The sequence below is a fragment of the Passer montanus genome, unplaced genomic scaffold, assembly GCF_014805655.1.
Source record: "Passer montanus isolate IOZ18808 unplaced genomic scaffold, ASM1480565v1 scaffold39, whole genome shotgun sequence".
Lineage (NCBI taxonomy): Eukaryota > Metazoa > Chordata > Aves > Passeriformes > Passeridae > Passer > Passer montanus.
This window is the reverse complement of record NW_024368707.1, coordinates 1,831,661-1,853,062: the sequence shown is the minus strand read 5'-3', so window position 1 is coordinate 1,853,062 and position 21,402 is coordinate 1,831,661. Positions and strand designations below refer to the sequence as shown.

Sequence of the window (21,402 nt, the reverse complement as noted above, 5' to 3'; positions counted from 1 at the left end):
GACTTCAGTTCTCTCCTTTGGGTTAGAGAATTTCAGTTCTTTCAGGCTTCCCTGGTAGGTAATGGTTTCTCCATTTCCGCTTGTTCTCTCTGCACTCTGCTGGGCTGTATCCAATTACCCCACATCTCCCCTTAACTTATTTTCTACCGTCTCAACACCATGACATTCAGCTTTTGATCCTTTTCCTGAAGAATTGCTACTTAACCCATCACTCCCTCCTCTGTACTCTGGGAGTTCATATTGTTGCTCAAGTGTACGACCTTCCACTTCTCCTTATTCAACTGCCTCCTGTTTCTTCCAGATAATTTCCCGAATTTGCCCACATAGTTTTAAACTCTAACCCTGCCCAACACTACATCTATGGTTTTATTTCATGTGTAAAATGGAAGTCCTTATATTCATCCTTTATAACAAAACATTAAAAAAAATAAGCCAAAGTGAACCAGACATAGGGTGAAACCCCACTCAAAGCCAGCTTTAACCTGGACAAGAAAGTGCTGCCAACATTGCCCTGGGTGAGGTTATTCAAGCAGGTTTGTACCAAGTGACTTCAGCCACTCCTCATAAGGCTTCCTCTCCAGATGCTCCACCATCCTCCTTTGGAAATGTTCAAGGCCAGACTGGATAGAGCATGGAGCAACCTGATCGAGTGGAAGGTGTCCCTGTCCATGGCAGAGGGTTGGAATAAGATGTTCTTTAAGGTCCCTTCCAACCCAAGCTGTTCTGTGATTCTACTGGAGAGTGTTTTGCCAGCTGGCTTCAAACACCAAACTACTCTGACAGTCACAAGAAGTTACTGCAGTCAGGCCTCTCCCACCTCTCCCCTCCACCTAAAACCCTTTTGTGTTGCTCTGTCTCTGTCCCAGCTGTCTTTGACCCACAAACCATCACCTTCCCCCTCAGCCTCCCCACTGCTGTCACCCGGGCCCTGTGTGCCAGTAGGACCTTCCCCAGCTTGGGGAAGTGGCACGGGAAGGACAAAATTAAATAAAAATAGGTAAGGACGATAAAATCGGTGTTATTTTAGAGGTAAATCTTTTGTTATTTTTGAGGTAGCCCTATTTTGCCGCCCCGGCTCTGGGCGGCGCGGCCCGCCGCTGCCCCCTGGTGGGCAGGAGGTGTCCCGGCTCAGCCGGGATGAAGACGGACCAAATGTCACTCGGGCACGGGGTACAGAGGTTTTACTGCCACTGTCCCGTCCCCCACCCACCTTCACCTGTCTGTTCTGCAAGTGAGGGCATTTCATCACCCCGTCAGGGTCACAAAGTAGGGAAAGGCAGTGACCCAAACCCATATGACTCCACAACAGATGTGCAAGAGACAGAATCTTTGCTCCACAGGTGAACTCAAGTTTACCTCAATGCCATATGGACACCTTCTCTCCCTGCTGCTTCACCCAGGCTCTGAGTAGCATTTTGGCCTTACACATAACACAAAGCAGGCTGATCTCAGCTCATTTCTGGCTCTCTCTTAACTACCCCACTCAGCAAGCATCTCAGTGTGCTTCATGCCCCTGGCCCCACACTGTGCCCATCGTGCCAGCAAGCGCACCTGTGGCTTGGCTGCCATTCCCTGCAGCCTGCAAGGAGCCCATCTGCCTGATAAGGATGTGCCTCCCAGCAGCACCAGCGACTGGCACATACAAGAGGGGACCTGGGCAGGCAGGCAGCACCCCTCCTAATTGAATGAAGGAAGAAGAACACTTGAACTTGCTCCAAAAGGAAGCTCAAGCTCCAGCTTCTCCACATTCATTTATTTGCAGAGCTTGCCTAAACCTGCAAGGAGGCATCAGCTTGCAGACAGGCAGTTGGAAGGAGGCAGAGTCAGGCCAGTGCAAGGCAGCTGGAGGTATTGACCCTTCTGGCAGTTTGGATGCAGACTTTGGGCTCAGCTTAAACATGTCTTTCTTCCCTTCTCCTCTATCTAGAACTGGCCTTTCCCAGCTATTAGTTTCTTCAGCATGACGCATTCCAGCTACAAGTCCATTCAACACTGTCTATCTGTAAAACTCACCAAGGCAAATTCCATCAGGCCCTTTCGGACAGGCAATTCCTGGGGATAAATAAATCTACTATCCAACATCTCATTTTTTGTTTTAAACACGCATAATAATCTATGGAATATTGCAACAGTCCAGTTTATTCCAAGGCAGAGGCTTAAGGCCAAGACAATGAGCAAGAATCTGTCAAGAACAACTCTCTGCCCTTCAGGTGATGACAGCATCGAAAGGTACTTCTGTGAGATGCACAGAAAGCTGTGGTGCCAAAGCATGACAATGCACAAGAAAGAAAACAAAACAACCTTCCTAATGCAAGTGGACAGAGCAGCTATCACTGCCATTCTACATACATCAAAGCTGTGAGCTTTAAGTGCTATGAGTAATAAGGAAGGAGTGCATGTAAAATGCAGGGTGATGTGATAACATAACTGAGAGCTCCACTTTCTAGGCCTCTCACAAATGGGGGTTTTTGGTTAAAAGTTTCCCCATGCTCAGTACCTAGGATGAAGCCTGCTCAGCAATTAATGCAAAAAGTGCCACAGAACAATGACAGCTGCAGGTGCAAAGAAAGAAATGCTAGAAGCATGATAATACTTCAACATTTATTTTCCTCACGACACAGAAAGAATTACATTTCCAAAACCCACAAAGCTTTAGAATACTTCACAATACAGAAATGCTAACTGTGCTTCCTGCTTAGACAAACCAGCAGGGAGGTCTTTCATTCAGGCCTTTATGTCAGTACGTACATAAATCAGTTTAATTTATTTCAGGTACATAAGAAGTGACAGGATAAATGAATGGTAGAATCATTCCAGTTTGGTTCAAGCCCAGGAAAATCTCCTGAGAGGGATGCTGTGCTGTTGACTGGAAGTCACGTTCAAGAGGTATTGCTCACACCATGTACAAATGTCTGCAGTCAGCCAGTTTGCCATGGTCCCTGTGTAACAGCACAGGGGCTGTGCTAGGCCACGGGGCTCCAAAACAATGGGTACACTGGAGGGGCAGAGAAAAACAAAAGGAGGAAAGCTGACCCTGGTTTCTGTTAGAGGGTATGGTGCTCTTCCATCCTTCTCCCAGGCTGCTAAGCAATTTAGCCAAATGCATAGGTTCAAAAGAGCAATCAGCACCACTTAGGAAGGCTAAAAAGAACCAGAACAGAACAGAAGCTGACAGCTCCTCTCTACTGACAGTATATCAGCCAAAGGGCTAATGGATATCTGTGTCTGGTCCAAGGTTATGGCTGCATCCTCATGCAGTAGGATTTTTTTTTTTTTGCCATTCTACAGGATGACAGTAATGCATTCTGAGGCCTCTCTCAGGCCTCTTCTGCAGCACTTGCATTACAACACAGACCAAACCACTGCCTGCCCCATGCAGTTAACTTCAGTAATGAACACTACTCCTGATTTTTGGCAGCTGAAGTATCAGCATTAGAACTAGAAACTATTGTGTCTTTATTCTGGCTACATTAAAGAATGGTTTCATGGGAAGAAAAAGAAGGTACCAGTCTGCCAAGTAGAAAATTTAACTGCTTTGGAAAGAAGAGAACATAAATATTTTCAGTCCTGTATATTGCACTTATATGAATGTTGTCTTTATCATCCAGAACTGTCAAAAACTCTTTTTGGAATAATTAATTTTCAAGGGACAAAAAGGAAAGGGTCTGTATGTACATCGAGGGACTGAGAAACCATTTGTGGCATCACTGTTCAGTCAGATGCACCTGAGCCACAATTAGAGTATTTCATGTCTAGGTAGAAGGGGGTTACTCCTGGGTTGTAGTGACAGACCTTCAGCTGTGGGGGATAGAACATGATGGGGTCTGGAAATTCTCGTACTATGAAGCTATTGCCAGGAGCCTTCTATGTTTGGGCCGATACAGACACTTCTAAATCCATGGCACAAACCTGACAGTTAAAACAGAAAATGCATTTCGGAGCACTTACGCTTCCTCCCTTTGGGTCATCTAAAATCCACAACACTTCCAGAGAACTGTGGACTAGTTAGACTAGTGGTTAAAACCAGCCATTCAACAGAGCATTCAGCTGACCAGCCCAATATTACATACTGCTGTCTGCATGTTTGTAGCTTTGCATAAGTAAATGGTGACATCTTTCCAGGTAAAAATAGAACAACCCTGTCCCACCTTACCCAAAATACTGCTGCTGCTCCATTTCACGTAGCAACTTGCAGCTCTTCTGTTCCTGAGTAGCTGGATCCTCCCCTCCAGACAGTCTCAAAAATTTTAGGAATTGAAGTGGGAGATGTACACATGTTCTGAAGGGCATGGACATCTAGAATCACAACACAAGTCATCTGAGTTCTCAGGGAAACACATCCTTCTTATCAGGACAAGTTGTATGCCATGCAATTGATTTCTTAGAGCGCTTAAAAGGTAGACATTAATGCAGTGAACTTTCTGACCTGTCTATAAATAGAGCCCAGTGTAATCCCAACCACTTTACACAGGATGAAAAAAAAAAAAGAACTAGAGTTGTTTTATCGGAGTATGACAAGAGATATCTGTGTCACCCTGGCTACTTTTACACATCATACTATTCCCTCTTCTATTTTCTTAGAAAGCCAGAAGGTAGATTTGAGGTATCAGTGGGATGAAGGAAAGCTTCTTATTACCAGGTGAGGAGGAGGGAAAGCGGAAAATGTAAAAATCCCATATGCTGTTGTAAAGACTAGACTTGCCTTAATGCAGCAGTCACAGCAGACAACCCTGAAAGACAAAAGAGTCCAGCATTATCATTTGAGTAAAGCCCAGCAGCTACCAATATTACAGCTACAAAGTAGCTCATTCCAAAGTAGGTCTGAATCCATGATTGTGGCAGAATCACTTGATGGCAAAATGAACAAGCTGAGAACTCCACTATTCAGTTTGCCAGCTTTCCAATTTCTGGCAGTTTAAATCATCTGAAATATATTAACATCCATAGCTTCAAGGCTTTATCTACAAATGCTCCTCACACTTCACCCAGCACTACCACCAGACAGTTGCTCAATTTCCACCGGTTGCTTACTTGCTGCTTATAATCAATTCAGTGCTTCACAACTGCTTCAAATAGATTTAAGTGAGCCTTAATGAGCCTGAAGTTCCTCTCTCACTCTCTCATGAACAGAAAGCCTCTGACAAATAAGTGGATACAAGTAGGCTCAACTCCTTTCCCAGTCACAAGGTCTGGAGTTCTCTTTTTCAGTCCTTAATGGAAGATTCTGGTGTAGACCCTCTCTCAGAACCTGTTCAAGCCCTGGGCTGAGCAGGTTAGAGCAAACCTTTAGAGCAAAATGCAGAAAGTGATCTCAGAGAAACTAATTTAATACTGGCACAGTAAATTCGGCTATTGCTGACTTAACACTAAGAGTTAAAACTGAGATGCTACTTCAGAGACAAGATTTTCCACATCCTCCCCAGCTGTAGACACTTCAGCCTGGCTTGTGCAGTAAGGCAAAGCAGAAGAGCTCAGCAACCTGGTCCTATCCAGTAGTACAGCCAATGAATACTGAGAATTCTCAGCACTGTTTCATTTTTTTCTCCCTCCTCATTCAGTCCTTTTGTACCAGCTCACCTGCTGCAGAGGTAACATCTGTAAGGCCACTTAAGAAACATCTGCTTATGGCAGCTGAAACAGATCTGTGGAAAGGAAAGTTATTTGTGAATGCAAATGGAAAACATCTTTGTACCAACAGTATCCACTGCCTGCCAAAAAGCAAGCACATAAACAAACCTTCTAAAGGCTTTAGATTCATATACAGTAACAGAGGTCCAGTAAAGGATCGCAAAGATACAGGAATGAAAAGCTAAAAAGGCAAAAAATTCTTACTTGCAGGCCAGTGTTTTTATAATGCAGAGGTTTGGGGCAGCTGCCAGACAACAGGAGTTTAAAAAAAGGCTCTTGAGCAACAATAGCTGTATTGTGCAAGAATGTAACAGTAGCTATTTAAGAGAGAAAGAAGAGAGACATTCTTTGAGGTAGACTGCAGCAATCCCAAAGAGATTAAATCAGGGCAAATTTGAATTCAATCCTGAAGCAAAAAATTAGTCATAAGGAAGCTGATGAGTCGCTTGAACTTTATAAAAAAAGAGCACATTCATACACAGCTGGCAGTCAGAAGCGATATTATCTTGAGAAGTAGAACTTGAGAAAGCTAAAAAAACAGCAGTGGGTAAGTAAGCCATTTTAGAATAGTCATAGAGCAGGCAAGTTAAAGCAGGGTCAGTAAGGTGAGAAGAAAACAAGGATTCAGTCTCAGGAGCATCAGACAGCTTGTGGAAGTAGCATGGCTCTGCTAGTAGAACCTTTGACTCTGTCCATACTGCTAAATAAATGAGGGCAAAAAAGTGACCCAAAAGCCAAGAAGCACAGACTTCCTCACATCTGTGTTGCAAAGGGCCTGTACTCAGGACATCTGCTCTGGAGGAGTGGTTACCACACTCCCTCTAAAGGATACTCAGAGATAAGGCAGAAGTTGATAAATGTGAACAACCAATAGCCCTGAGCTACACAGCTCCTTCCCTGTCCCCCTTATTTCCCCCACCTTTGTGTCCACTTGGCAAGGTGGTTTGAGTCGGTACAACTCTGGTGTGGGAGCCTGAGTCAAGCACCTTTGTTTCACTGTTTAGGAATACCAAATCCCAGCTATTTACTTTGGGATTTCAGAACTGATCAGTGGTCAGGGCAGTCAGCTCTCCTTGCATGGAATCATACAAGAAGCAAAAAGCAAAGGCTGGGCTACTTTCTAGGCAATTTATACAGCTTCAGCTAGATTAGAAGCCATCACTGCACAAATACTAAAAAAATTTTCCAGCCCAGGGCCAAACTCAGATCATCTGTTATGAACAGGATAAACTGAGGCAGAGGGTGCCTCTGCAGTTCAGTACAGCAGGTCATGAAACCAGCCAGCTTTTGAAAAGGCAAGGGCAGCACAAAGAGAAGGAGGAGAAACATACCTTTGCTCTTGGAAAGTCGCCATCACTACCTCCTTGGAATAGGCCTTGCCCTTTGAGCACCATCATTGCATATCTGGTTCCAATCAGCTCAGCAATGGTTGGTGATGGGCACTTGATAGGAAAGGGACAGTCCTATTGAAAGACAGAAGTTAAACATCAGATTAAGCTGAAGAAAGCAGCTATTTGGGGGGGGGTCATCTCAAAACTGGGTCCCAAAGGATCAGGAGCATTTTTGTCCAAAACCTCATTTTGCTTGTGATGGGGAGCATCAGGTGACTCTGACAATAGCAGCAGAGAAACTACTACAGGCAGGTGAGTGGTTGCTACAGTTTTCAAGCAGATTCCTTTGAGACATTTTACCCTTTGGAATGGGCCACAGAAAGATGCCACCCTGGCCTCTCCTGGATACAAAATTCCTTTCCACAACACAACACTCTCTTGCCCTTCTCTTTCCCGAAACCTACCGGCCCCATACAAATGGAAACTGTGGTCTCATGGTCAGCCAGGAGAGACAGCTGTGCTTTAGTCCCCAACACACCTGCATCCCCCACCACATTGCTGAACAAAGAGGCATCAGAGAGGTCAGTTAGAGACTTGCCAAGGTGGGGCAAGGAGGGATGCAGAAGGAAAGAAAGAGACAAGGGTACAACACACCTTGTCAGGGCAGAACAGGTTGAGGCTGTAATTCAGAAGGTTGCATAGAAGCACACAGACCCCAGTATTTCTCCCAGAACCATCAGTCACACCCCAATAACTTCAGTTCTACATATATTATACATTTAAAAGTGACTAATACTGTGCTATTCACATTTTGTTAACTACTTATTGCCCCTTACTGCAGCTTAAAAGATACTTATGAGCATATCAGAATCTAGAGACAAGGAATGGACATGAAGAAAGCAGGATAGCTCCACTCTCAATTACAGTCTGCTTGAGGAAGCCTTGATGGACACTTTCAAGTAATGTCATGGTATTTCCCTCTTCTTGTATGAGAAACAACTTTATTTAATGTCATTAAAAGGGAGAAGCCACCACAAGGACACTACAGCATCCAGTCTTCTCTAAAGACATCTACAAGGAGAGAATAACATACCAACTTCAGATAGGTGTACCATATGTCCCAAGACAAAAACCACATGCTTACTGTTTAGAGCATGCTTACTGCTTTCATGAGGATCAAGGTGCAAGTCATTACCAGATGTATCAGACTAGGGCTGCTTGCTGACATGTTGGACTTACAAGCTCCTTGCTTTGAAGGCCTCTCTCTAAAGATTTGGACCTTCCTCTGTAAGGAGGTAGCTGCTGTTGGCCAGTGCTCAAGAAACACTTAGGCTTAATGTCTCCTGGTGTGGGTGCACTCATGGGAGGAAATGTGCAATTTGCAGCAAGACCTGGATAGGAAGAGAGAGTTTTAGGGTGCAGAAAACCCACTGTCAGTTTCTAAGTATTCACCCTGAGGGCTGGATACTCAAAAGCACAACACTGCTTTCTGAAGGTAGCAAGGCTTACATCTCTCCCCCTCCAACCTATCTGCTCAGATCACATAAAAAGCAGAGGTTACAGTAACTATGCTTGTCAGTAGGCACTGATGAGGCTTCATTAGCACTATTTAGTTTCATAAAATGAAGTGCTGCACTTTCTACTTGAATATTCAAACCACTCATTTAGCTTTTACTGCAAATTCCAAGTCAGGCCTTTGGGGACATGTAATCATTGTTTTGAAGCTGCAGGAGCTACACAAGCTTCAGTCAACTGCAGAGAAATTATTTTCTAAGGGCACCTCCCCAGACTCTTTATTTAGTATTGGAATTTCTCCTGCAAAGTATCTCCAGGTGATTAAAGAAGTGTACATTGAACCCAGCCCAAGGGTTTGGGAGCCCATCAGGCCACTAGCTGTACTCTGTCATCTGGTTTAGATGGGCAGCCAGAAGTGCACTGACCTGTGCTGATGCAGGACACTCCTGATGGCCTGGTGGAGGAAAGGCAGGTGCTGGCAGGCAGCTTGGGAGTGTTTTCCTGTAGACCAGAAGACAGGATGTTCATAATCTGAATATAAGAGACACCAAGGCCACTTCATCAGAAGTACTGCTGCCTAACAAAACTCAGGATACCCACAACTGATCAGAAATGTTCAAGGCTCAGCCAGAAGCGGAGCAGAGTGAAAAATCAGTGGGGTACATTTAGAAACTTTGTTTCTTCTTGGAATATAAAGATAATTCCCCCTGCACTCCACAGCTAGGAAATTTCAGCCAAGCTAGTGAAGTTTCCAACCCACCTGTTCTCTCTCTTGCCCAACTCCAATAGTGGATACTAGTACTAAAGGGGCATCTGCTCAGGAACCAACTTTGCATAATCATCCCCACACAACCTATGGAATACATTGGAACCATTTTCTTGGCTCCAGCTCATACATGGCAACAGTGGAGCACAGTTCACGAGACTGACTAACCCAACTCATTAATTCAACTTAAACTCAATGGTTTATCTCAACAGCATTGTTTCTACCTTGTCTAGAAAAGCAAAAAGCAAATTTGATTATATTAGTCTCCATATAAAAGTTTTTCCAGTTCAGCAGTAATACCTCAACCACAATTCTGAACATTCCTCCAAGTAGCTCAGACTGGGCAAATATATCTAAGATTCTAAGATTTCCTGCTTTTGTAATTCATATGTGTTTTCCTCAGACAACTGCATTTCACACAGAAATATTTACAGAAAACAGATTCCTGTTTGTATGTCAGAGCATCTGTGCTAGACATGATGTGTTAGGGCTTAAGTTCTGTTCCACAGAAATTTGGAATATGCTCAGCCTGAATCCCAGAACCAAGCAGTCAAACTTTTCATGACAGAGCCAGGAGTTAAAGAACCAAAAATCTGTGTATTGTGGTTTACTGAAGAACAGTGCTATGTTATAACTCCATAGACAGGTGGGAATTCACCCATCAAGTTCCTTCCTCAAAATATATCACAAAGTTTTCCTTCCATGAGCTCACTTACTACATGAAATCAAAATACATCAATTCATCTAGCATCAAATGCCTCACTTTGAAATACGAGTGGGAATATTCTGGCCCACATTGGCCAGACTCCTATGCTATTATAACTTCTCCAGGATCTAGTTTTAAAAGGCCAGAGCAGATTTCAGTTCTGTAGAATCATAGAATATCCTAAGTTGGGACACACAAGGATCACCAAAAGTTCAACACCTGCCCCTGCACAGGACCACCCCAAGAGTCACACCATGTGCCTGAGAGCATTGTCATCCAAGAGGGCACTGGGCCCTGCACATGAGACAACCTTGTGGACTATGCATAATGGAATACTTTAGCAACTCCCAAATTTGAAGTCAAGAACTCCAGGAGCTCTTTCAAGACCAAAAAAATTGTTACAAATTAAAGAAGCAGTGGAGGAAGTAGGAAGATTGAACATCTTTCTTGTACAAAGATGTCAACTCTTGTTTTTCTAGTACCATGTTTGGCAGGAGGGTCAATTCAAAAGTTAAGTATGGTTAAGATAACCCCCTCCCCCCTCTCCCAAATACAAATCAGTAGCTAAAGTATTAGCTTTATATTGTTTCAAAATGTCCTGTTACCTCCAGAATTACCTTGTTTTGCTATGATCAGATGCAACACCAGGTCACCTACCGGCTCTAGATGAGGCTTGAGAGTAGCTACATCAGCTCTGAGGGCCCTGTGCTTTTGCTTGATGGTCACCTGAAAGAGCAGAAGCAATGCTTAAGAAATAGCTCTTTTTCTCCTTATACACTTTGCCATTCAGTGGCACAGTGAATGATACAAGTCAGGATTTGGGAACAGGGGAGATGGGGAAGGCACTGAAAAACAAAACAAGCCCGAAACAACAACAACAAAAAAACCTTAAAAAACCAAACAAAACCATAAACACCAAACAAACACAAACCCCCTGCAAAACAAATAAACAACCCCCCAAAACAAAACAAGGAGTTGAGAAGTGTGGATGTTTCCTTGTGCTTGGGAGCCCTGCCAGCTGCAAACATCCCCCCAAAAAACCCCAAAGCCAGGGACCCCCCGGGATCTTTGGGCCGAGCTCCCCCTCCCCGGGCACCTGCGGGATGGGGGGCGATGCTCCCGGGGCTGCGGCGGCTTCAGGGAGCGCCAGGGCCACCAGATTCTCCCTCTGCTCTTCTGCTGCTGCTGCTGCTGCTGCTGCTCGGCCTCTCCCAAATACAAATCAGTAGCTAAAGTATTAGCTTTATATTGTTTCAAAATGTCCTGTTACCTCCAGAATTACCTTGTTTTGCTATGATCAGATGCAACACCAGGTCACCTACCGGCTCTAGATGAGGCTTGAGAGTAGCTACATCAGCTCTGAGGGCCCTGTGCTTTTGCTTGATGGTCACCTGAAAGAGCAGAAGCAATGCTTAAGAAATAGCTCTTTTTCTCCTTATACACTTTGCCATTCAGTGGCACAGTGAATGATACAAGTCAGGATTTGGGAACAGGGGAGATGGGGAAGGCACTGAAAAACAAAACAAGCCCGAAACAACAACAACAAAAAAACCTTAAAAAACCAAACAAAACACCAAACAAACACGAACCCCCTGCAAAACAAATAAACAACCCCCCAAAACAAAACAAGGAGTTGAGAAGTGTGGATGTTTCCTTGTATGGGGTTTTGGGAAAGATTTGGCTGCAGCAAACCAGAGGCAATCAGAAGTACTGCACAGCCCTTAGAGGCTGGCACAAGGAGCACAAAGCCTTTTACCCTGAACTGCTCTGAGAAGCAGCTAGAAAACACTGCATTCAGACATTAATGTCAGGAGTGATCCCAACAAGCACCATAGTCACATCATATTCATCAGTAAAAGCTCAGCTCCAGGGAGGAGAGCAATTGAAGGGGTTAACAAGACTGTTACAGCAACTGCAGCAGCAGGCAGCTGTATGCCTAAGCCAGAGTCCTAGAGACTGGCTTCCAGCCCGACATAAACTAGGAACAATAGCAAGATAGAATTCCAGGGCAGATATTCATGTGAAGCATCAAGCCCAGTGCTTACTGCATAGGGGAGAACTAACAAAAAAAGTCATGCATGCCTTTAGCTGCCTTGTTCACTTATTCGTATTTTGAGGCTATGCCATTTTCTTTCACTTGTGTGTACAACTTCAGAACACGTGGGAGTGCAGGTAGAACAACACTACGGCTCCCCACACTAGGCGTGCTTTCATTCATTTGCAAATCAGACCACTGTTTGCTAGAGAAGCTTTAAAATAGCTTTGCAGATGGGGAAATCCTCGTTTAAGAGCCTTCACAAAGACCTGAGCAGTAGCACTCTGCTTTCTTTCAGTATTTCTGACTACTACTCTTCAAACATGTTTGTGCTTCTCGTGAATAAAAAAAAAAAGTTACTAAAAAGAAGAAAGGGAAAGAAAAGTAAAAGAAAAAAGAAAGAAAATCACTGCCCAGATCATCCTGCCACCTTGAGTTAAGGTTCTGTACTGCACACTACATTGATACATAGTAAATTGCAAAGAATACAAGCCAGTTATGATGCACTGTCTCCTTACCAATACTATTAATTTACATATACATCAAGATACCATTTGCAAACACATGACGTAGTATTACCCAGAAGCTGGAGCCACAATCAAGCCAAGCAAGAGCTGGGATTTTATAGAGGTGCATGGTTTAGCTGAAGCTTTTAATCCTGCTACACTCTAGCAGCACCAACAAAGAGGAAAAAAAAGCTGATGTCTAGTGCAGTATGCAAAGTTTTCACTTTTTGTAATACTGCTCTTTATTACAAGAGGACTTGTGTCTCATCTTCTGCCAAGATGTCTGTTTGCAAAGCACATCAATGCCACAAGGCCTTGTGCCAATGTTTTAGATCTGCTCATCATTCCCAGCTCAAGCTGCAGCAAGTAAAGAGCATCACAAGCCTTTAGAGACACCCTAGACGTTTTTGTATCTGGTCATCTTCACCAACCAAGTGGTGAAGGTGGAAGTCTCTGCTCCTCCCTGTGAGGGGCTCAACATTTTTTACCCTGACTAAATTCCTGCAGTAGCTGAGTGCACTGCCCAGAGGCCTCTGCTTTTGGCTAAGCAGAGAGCTGTCTCAGAAGTGCATCTGCACTTCCATACACACCACAGCATCTGGGAAGGTAAAGCAACAAGTAAAAGATTCCAGGTGCAGCACAGCTAAAGGAGCCTGGAAGGACACAAGTGTCCAAGGTGGAAAGCACAAGGAAGCAAGAGTGTGTTCCATGAAACTATTGTTTGCAGGGCAGAATAACTGCTGCAGGGAAGTGAGTGGTTGACTCTGGAGGGAGAAGATGTTTACTGTTCTGATTCATGAAACTGTGGCTACTCCTGTCTTAAAAAGTTACTGGAAATTAAGTACTTGGGGGGACAAACAGGGTGATCTAATGCTGAACTGCAGCTGAGAGGGAGCCCCAGACACTTCTGGACTTCGATGTACCTTTTTTTAAAAAGGCACACCTTTGGAGAAGAGGTCTCAACACATACTGCTCAGAAATGAAGAAGAATGGATGTTTCCAAAGCTGTGTGCTGACTCCAGTCACTCACCTTACGCAGGGTGTACCTCTTGTGCTGAACGTCATCCAAAAGCAGCTCATAGGGAGAGCGAATACGTTCCTTTGAAGACACACGCCATGGTCGCTCGGCAGCCTTGTGCAGCCTCACACCAGCCTGCAGCTCACATATGACACTGGGCCACACAGCAAGGGCTGATGCTGGCTGTTCATATACAGGCCAAGTCAGTAGCTGGCTAGAACTCACAGAGCAGCATCCCCTCCCTCCGTGTAACAGGGCACACTTAACAGCTGAAGTCATTCAGAAACACAGAATTGTGTCCTTAACATGCCCTTCTACTCACTTCCAGATCAGGGTGCCGTACCAAAGCAGAGAACTGCTTTTATTTACAGAAGTTAATTTACAACAAGGAAACTTGTCGCTGGCTCAACAGGCTCATTCCCAAAATTTGTCATTAACTTTATGGATGTACTTCAGCAAAATACAGCTTTTGCTGCCAGGTAAATAAATAGACCCATTTTCTTTCTGCAAGTGCTCCAGATGTCAGAGTGTTATCATATTACTGGCTCCTAGGAAACACTGGGAATGAAATCCCAAATAATACCACTAAAATCCTCCATATTTTCAGAAAACCAAGGGTTGAAGTGTCCAGAAACAAAAGAGAAAGACAAGTAAGCAAGGGATCTCATACTTAACAGCAGCATAGGTTAGCAGTCTCAGCCTAGAGACACAAGCTAAAAACCCTGACATCTGCTCATCCTGTTTCTGTACTAGTATCCAAGGATGCTCAGGCATGCAGTATAACCCAACAAAAGCTAAAGACAGGAAAAAAAAAGGTAATCAACTCAATAGCATGTTTAGACAACATTGGAATGGAAGCGCTAAATCAACAGCTAATCTGGATCCCAGTAGCAAACTGAGTAAGAACAAGTCATTGTATTATAAACAGTGAGAGGGAAGCAAAACATTTTAGAAAACTGCCTCAGAACAAAGTATCTGACTTAGGCTTCTCTCTGTTTTCTACTTCGAGCATGAAGCATCTTCTCTCTACTTATCCCTTCGGTTATCTTGGTATAATTATAGAAGAGTCTTATGCGAGCTCTGGCTGCCCTCAAGAATACAGATATTTTTGTCGGATTGTTCTGGCCTGGATTTGGTAGTCATACCTGAACTCCTAGAACTCACAGAGCAGCATCCCCTCCCTCCATGTAACAGGGCACACTTAACAGCTGAAGTCATTCAGAAACACAGAATTGTGTCCTTAACATGCCCTTCTACTCACTTCCAGATCAGGGTGCAGTACCAAAGCAGAGAACTGCTTTTATTTGCATAAGTTAATTTACAACAAGGAAACTTGTCGCTGGCTCAACAGGCTCATTCCCAAAATTTGTCATTAACTTTATGGATGTACTTCAGCAAAATACAGCTTTTGCTGCCAGGTAAAATAGACCCATTTTCTTTCTGCAAGTGCTCCAGGTGTCAGAGTGTTATCATATTACTGGCTCCTAGGAAACACTGGGAATGAAATCCCAAATAATACCACTAAAATCCTCCATATTTTCAGAAAACCAAGGGTTGAAGTGTCCAGAAACAAAAGAGAAAGACAAGTAAGCAAGGGATCTCATACTTAACAGCAGCATAGGTTAGCAGTCTCAGCCTAGAGACACAAGCTAAAAACCCTGACATCTGCTCATCCTGTTTCCGTACTAGTATCCAAGGATGCTCAGGCATGCAGTATAACCCAACAAAAGCTAAAGACAGGAAAAAAAAAGGTAATCAACTCAATAGCATGTTTAGACAACATTGGAATGGAAGCGCTAAATCAACAGCTAATCTGGATCCCAGTAGCAAACTGAGTAAGAACAAGTCATTGTATTATAAACAGTGAAAGGGAAGCAAAACATTTTAGAAAACTGCCTCAGAACAAAGTATCTGACTTAGGCTTCTCTCTGTTTTCTACTTCGAGCATGAAGCATCTTCTCTCTACTTATCCCTTCGGTTATCTTGGTATAATTATAGAAGAGTCTTATGCGAGCTCTGACTGATGGCTGCCCTCAAGAATACAGATATTTTTGTTGGATTGTTCTGGCCTGGATTTGGTAGTCATACCTGAACTCCAGAAAACTAGAACACTCGAAGGATGACCAAACACTTGCCATATCTCCTAGGCTACATTTAATACTGTGTGGGAGAACATACAAAAGTGTCTGGGCAAACTCATCAGTACTAGAGACTTTTGAAATAGCTTACTCCAAGACATTTGCACTTTATAGAGTTGTATTTCACATGGTGACTGAATTTGACTGAGAGACATGACCTGACTCAGAGCGACTTCTGTACTGTAATACTGCCACATTAGTTTGGGGACAAGAATTGCCTTCAGCTGACCATTTCAGAGCAACTTACACACTCAAAACATTTTTCAGATGTTGGTGACATCATTATCACTCATACTTTTATTTCCCTACTGACTGGATCACTGCAATTACTCTATTTTTGCCATCTGATGTATTGTCAAAAGCCACCTAAACTTTCCACAACCTATGAAGTACAACACTATAAACCTATTGCCTTGAGTTCAAACAGGTGAGTGCTAAGACAGCTGTGTTTCTAACAGGTCTCACTGCTTACATTTCAAGGTGAACATCAACCTGGGACATGTAAGCTGTGCTGAAACTGTACAACACTGCACACTCTCATACTGTGGTCTGCATTTCAGAAGATCTGTTTTGTATCAGTCATCATGAAAAAGTGTGGTCCATAGAGCACATTACCTGCTTAGCACCACTCAAGACATCAGCTCTAACCAGAGGGACCCCAGAGAAGCTGGCAGCCTGGTTATTTTAAACTCAAGAGATTGTCAGAGCAGTACAATCAGCTGGTGCTTAGGGACTGGGAAACTAGGAGTAGAGGATTCACAACAGACATCCAGCTTTTGGAATTCATGCCTCCTGAAGGAGCAGAGGCCAAACACACTGGCCTTCAGGCCACATGGCAAAGCCCATGTATTTATTCATGCATTCCCTGCAGAAAAGAGCTACAGCAGTTGATGAGTTTGTGGTTTGAGGTAGCTTGCCAGTTTATTTTAATAGATCACAAAATTGAGAATATGCCCAAACACACATTTCACAAACATTTTCATACAAATAGTTTGAGCACGCTTCAAAGCAAGTGCTATTTAGACAAAGAGAGTGAGTCCACAAGTCTCTCAGGGCTTGCTGTTTGTCTCCACAGACTCCAGACTACAGAGCATTTGTTTACACTGGGCAGAGCTCCAGCCTGAAGAGCTATTTGTTTCTGATTGAGCCCTGACTGTGTAGGCCCTTGAAAAAAGCACAGTAAGTTGCCTTCCCTGCTCCAAACACACAGTCCAACATCTATGGAAGCACAAAAGGCAAAGACAAGAAAGGTAGTGCACAGAAGGTAGGAGTGACATCTCCTCAACCTCTTTCACTCCTTTATTTGAGCTGCTGGAGCTGCATATCCACAAAGATGGACAGTGCTACTGGCCTTCAGTTCCTGCCAGTCCTGACCCACAGAGATACCACATAATAAGAGTGAACTAGTCCACCCCAGGACTACCAACAACAACAGAAGAGTTTTCTGTGAGTTTTCAGTCCAGCTATGAGAAAGGAACAGATTGCTTTTGGCAGGTGTCAATTCCTGCCAAGAGAATTTGGGGCTCATTTGTGGGAAGAAACAGCCTGCATAACTACTTGTGGGCATTTACTCCAAAGACTGCCTCCACCTTCATTTTTAGAAGTGGTTTAAGTTGTACCACAAAGACAATCTTTGGGTAGAATAAAAGCCCATGTGAGGTTGACATATGAAATAGTTTAACTTCAAGTTCACTACCCAGCTTGTTTTACGAACAAGTCTTTAACTCCTCAAGCTACTGAACAACCTAAGTAGTTCAATTTGTGTTCATGTTCTATTTTTCATAGAAGAATCAATGGAAAGCCTCAGAGAGCCAACACTGACCAAAAAACCCCAGTCCCCACAATGAAAAAAATAAGTATCTTACACCATGGATTTTCTTCTTTTTAATGGGATTTTCTACGCAATCTTCCACATCCATTTTTCTCAGTCTCTGAGAAAGGCAAGCATATGAGGTCATCACTCTACACTCTTCAGTGATTTCCTATCTATCTAGCACAAATTACTAATGTGTATCTGAAAAGCCAAGAAACTCCAAACACTTAAACTTTCAAATGCTACAATAAATAAAAATGGTTCAGAGACAGCAACTATCCACATTGTGAAAGCAGAACTTCATCCAGGTGCTCCATTTCTAGTGCAATGAGAAGGTTACTTTAAAACTTGATGAGTGTGTGAAGGTAGAGGGAATAGCATCTAATGGGTAATCCTAAACATACTTCTTTGGAGGTCTGGATGATGGTCATAAGCTTCTGTAGTTCCATATATTCAGCAAACAGATTCTTACAGGTCATTTCATAATGGCTGGTAGCCTCAGAAGGCCTGGACAAGTGCTCCTCACAGGCCTGAAAGAAGTGCAGCTATTTAAAAAACATGTTGAAGTTTTAAAAAAAACCAACATAGTAGGATGGAATAAAGCAAGATTCTGCTTCCTCAATCCATGGTTAAAAATCATCTTCTTCACTCCCTCTTTTTTTTTTTCTATCGCAGATACAGAGGAACAAAGAAGGAAGATATTAAATCTTTTATGTACAATAATGGAAGTAGCTGTGTAATTTGTTTATCTTGTTTTCCTTAAGATGCGCTTTGAAATAAAAAGCATCCCCTGAAAGGTGAAACCTCCAGTTCAAAGCACAACTCACAGCAGATGGAGTCACTTGCCCTGTTCTTTTTCCCTGTCCTGATCAGACAGAGGGATGGGAAGTTTCTCATACCTTTAAATTATGGCTGAGAGAAAAATATCTGTTTGAGTTTAGACATTCAAATCCCAGCCTTTGCAGAAGCCAAATACTATGGAAAGGGAGTTTTTCAATATCTATAGTGTTCTAGGTATTGAATTTGGAGACTATGTACAGAAGGACTTTGTAGACACAGCTGCGGGAGAGCTGTACTGTCTTCCTTTTAAATTATTTTCCATGGGCACTTACAAACATCTTAAATGGTTTTGCCTTTTCCCTCTGATGGGAAAGCCAATGTTCCCTCTCTGTCCTCCAACAGCCCACCCAGCTTTTTCCCAGAAATGGTCTTGCCTCTTGGTCAACAGCACTGTTCCATCAACTCCTCTAAAGCTGCTATATTTACTAAGGGGGAAGAAGGAAACCTTGATAACATCCTGCATGGTGACTGGTGGTTTTGTTGCCTTGTCATCCAGTTTCAACATGAGCCGCAGCAGTTTCTCCAAAGGATCACTCAGTTCTCGCTCCACTTGGCTGTTGATTCCCCAGTCTAGGCCTTCATAGATCACCCCTCCCAAGTACTCCAACAGCTGCAGACAGAGACCAAGGAAGTAACACAGCACAAAGTGTTGTGGAGAACATCACAGCTCTTATTTGCCAGCCATGTGTGCATACTCCTCTGCTCCTGAGGATTGAACACATCTCTCAGGATGAGAAACACCCCCATTTAAGCTGGTTTAAAGTTTTTAAATGGCCTTAACTGGCACCTCTAGGATATAAGTCATTAGGACAATACTGTGGTGTATGCCACAGTAGGCAGCATGTGTACATATTGTTTCCCAGTCCCATTGTCTTACTTGAGTTCAGTCCAAGCATTCTGTTTCCTTTTCCAGGTTGCAGGGGAGTCACTCTCACAGGCCACAGCAAATTCAAACACCTTGATAATTTCCTAAGACATCCTGCATCTCCTGAGCAGGCCTTCTACAGGAGTGTATGTGCACACACAATGAAGGTAAAGACACAGGCTTACCTTGTCCTCTGACTGCTGAATGCTGCCGACATCTGACAGGGAAAAACAAGGATCAGGGGAGAAAAACAGCTGTACAGACATTGATAAACAGCTTTTAGAACCCTTTTCAAGAGAGGGGAGCAGGAAGCATTGTTTGCAATAAGGTAACTAACTCCTCTGACTAAAGTCAGTCCTACCTGGGGAAAGTAGGCCGGTATTTGGGGAGCCCTGGAAAACACCATGGGAGACTCATGTTATTGTGAGCATTAGCCCAAAGTAACAGCTACTGCATTTTGTTGTTTGCTAATTGATATCCAACCCCCAGGGGAGGCACAGGATCTTTATTCTTTACTACCCACTCCAGTCTCTGAAGAGTTAGCCTAGCACTGACCTCTGCTGCAGTCCAGCCCAGCCCTACATAACACAGAGTTATTACCACTTGCTGGGCAACACATAGTGACCAAAAAAAGGGAAAGTACCAATTATAAATCCGCTGTGAGAGCTACCGTAACAAAGGAATCATACACTGGAAGATGAACAGAACAGTACATATAACAAAGCCTCAGACTATTTATTTCAAATAACATAAGTGGTAGAAGGCTTTCATCACAGCTATTCCCTAGAACCAACTGACTCAATAGAGCACAATTAGATAATTTAGTAGGTCATACACCTGTATTATCACTCATCTACAGTCTTCTGAAATTAAGTATATGCAGGAGAATAGCTTAATGACACATGTACACAGCAAAGAGAGGGGGAAAGAAAAACATAAAAAGCAGGGGAAAAGAAACTTCCTCTACTTTGTCCTCACATTTCAGCCTGTTATGGAAGAAAACACTTGGCATCTGCAAGTACCTATGCTCTTACCAGACTTGTAGAGGTTGAAGGAAGCAGTACCATCAGCATGGATAAAGATGCTCTCAGAATCCTTTATGAACACAGAACAGAGTGGTGGGCTGTGGGCCAACTGCTCTATTTTTCTGCAACACTGAAAGCAGATAGCCCAGGCTTGCTCCTCACTTAAAGGATGCTCAAAACACCTCAGAAGCTCAGCTAGAGAGACCTTTGCAATCTTCTGCTCACACCCTGAAGGCTCCATTTTTCCTTTCACTTCTAACCTCCACTTTTAGCCTAGGGAGCTTAGAACTTCCTTTCCCAGGCTGGACAAGTCTTCACAGCAGCTTTTTATCGGTTCTAGCTCTTGATTTGCTCTTATCTCTCTTCCCTACAGGTGCAACCATTAGTGCCAACTTTTTGCTCTGTCTTTTTAAAGGCACATGACTTTTTCTGTACTTGTATGAGATTTCTTAAAACGGAGTAAGTGTATAACAAAATGGAATCAAGAGAAAGTAAGAGTGTACAAAAATTGTGCTCAATTTATCTCCCTTGTTTCTCACAAATATATTAATTGCAGCAATGTTTGCAAGCAGAAGAAGAGTATATTCAACTTCAGGCAGGGAGGGAAAGAGGCAGGAAATGTCTTGTACTTGAGGGAGGAAAACTCAGAACACTACAAAACTAATTTTCATAGGAAACTATTTCAACAGCACTTATGAATTACAGCAGTCAACTCCATGGGGCACCTGCAGTGGCCCCCCTCCCATAGCAAATTGCAACAGTAGGAGCTGTGACCATGGAGCATCGGGATGACCAGGAAGGTACCTGGGGCATGGGCAGCAAGGCCCTTCCTTGCCCAGAGCATGGATATCCCAGAATCACAGGATCAATTGCGTGGGAAAAGATCTCTGAGATCATTGAGTCCCCAGCCTGAGACGGAACACCGGTGTCAGCTGCACCGTGGCACGGAGGGCCACATCCGCTCTTTCCTTAAACACCCCAAGGACGTGACTCCATTACCTCTCTGGGCAGTCTGTTCCAATGTCTGATCACCCTTTCTGAACAAATGAATAAATTCTTCATAATGTCTAACCTGAACCTTCCCCAGTGCAACTTAAGACTATGTCCTCTACTCCGGACATGAATTGCTCCTGGTGCGAAGCCGATCACGCAGCTTTTTCAGCACCGTGTGTGTGCCACGAGGAGGAAAGCACAGCGGCACGGCTGGGCACTGGCG

General features: G+C 43.6%; 1 protein-coding gene across 9 annotated transcripts; it reads right to left on the bottom strand.

The window, feature by feature from the left end:
* Positions 1 to 2,615: 2,615 nt before the first annotated feature.
* Positions 2,616 to 21,252, bottom strand: LOC120506372 (protein spire homolog 1-like). 9 transcript variants are annotated; one of them, XM_039717866.1, is made up of 16 exons: positions 20,349 to 21,252; positions 20,196 to 20,256; positions 19,523 to 19,553; positions 19,347 to 19,378; positions 18,742 to 18,906; positions 17,861 to 17,986; positions 17,509 to 17,574; positions 13,518 to 13,688; positions 11,269 to 11,337; positions 8,900 to 8,975; positions 8,199 to 8,350; positions 6,960 to 7,091; positions 5,578 to 5,642; positions 4,637 to 4,730; positions 4,154 to 4,296; positions 2,616 to 2,995 (listed from the first exon to the last, which is right to left on the bottom strand). In XM_039717866.1, exons 2-16 carry the CDS (start codon positions 20,232 to 20,234, stop codon positions 2,824 to 2,826), a joined length of 1,533 nt encoding a protein of 510 aa, XP_039573800.1. In that variant the 5' UTR covers positions 20,235 to 20,256; positions 20,349 to 21,252; the 3' UTR covers positions 2,616 to 2,823. The 9 variants fall into 9 exon arrangements, with proteins under 9 accessions (XP_039573800.1, XP_039573806.1, XP_039573797.1 ...); XM_039717872.1 differs by lacking the exon at positions 19,523 to 19,553 and having other exon boundaries at positions 20,349 to 20,379; XM_039717863.1 differs by lacking the exon at positions 19,523 to 19,553 and having other exon boundaries at positions 20,196 to 21,252.
* Positions 21,253 to 21,402: the final 150 nt, after the last annotated feature.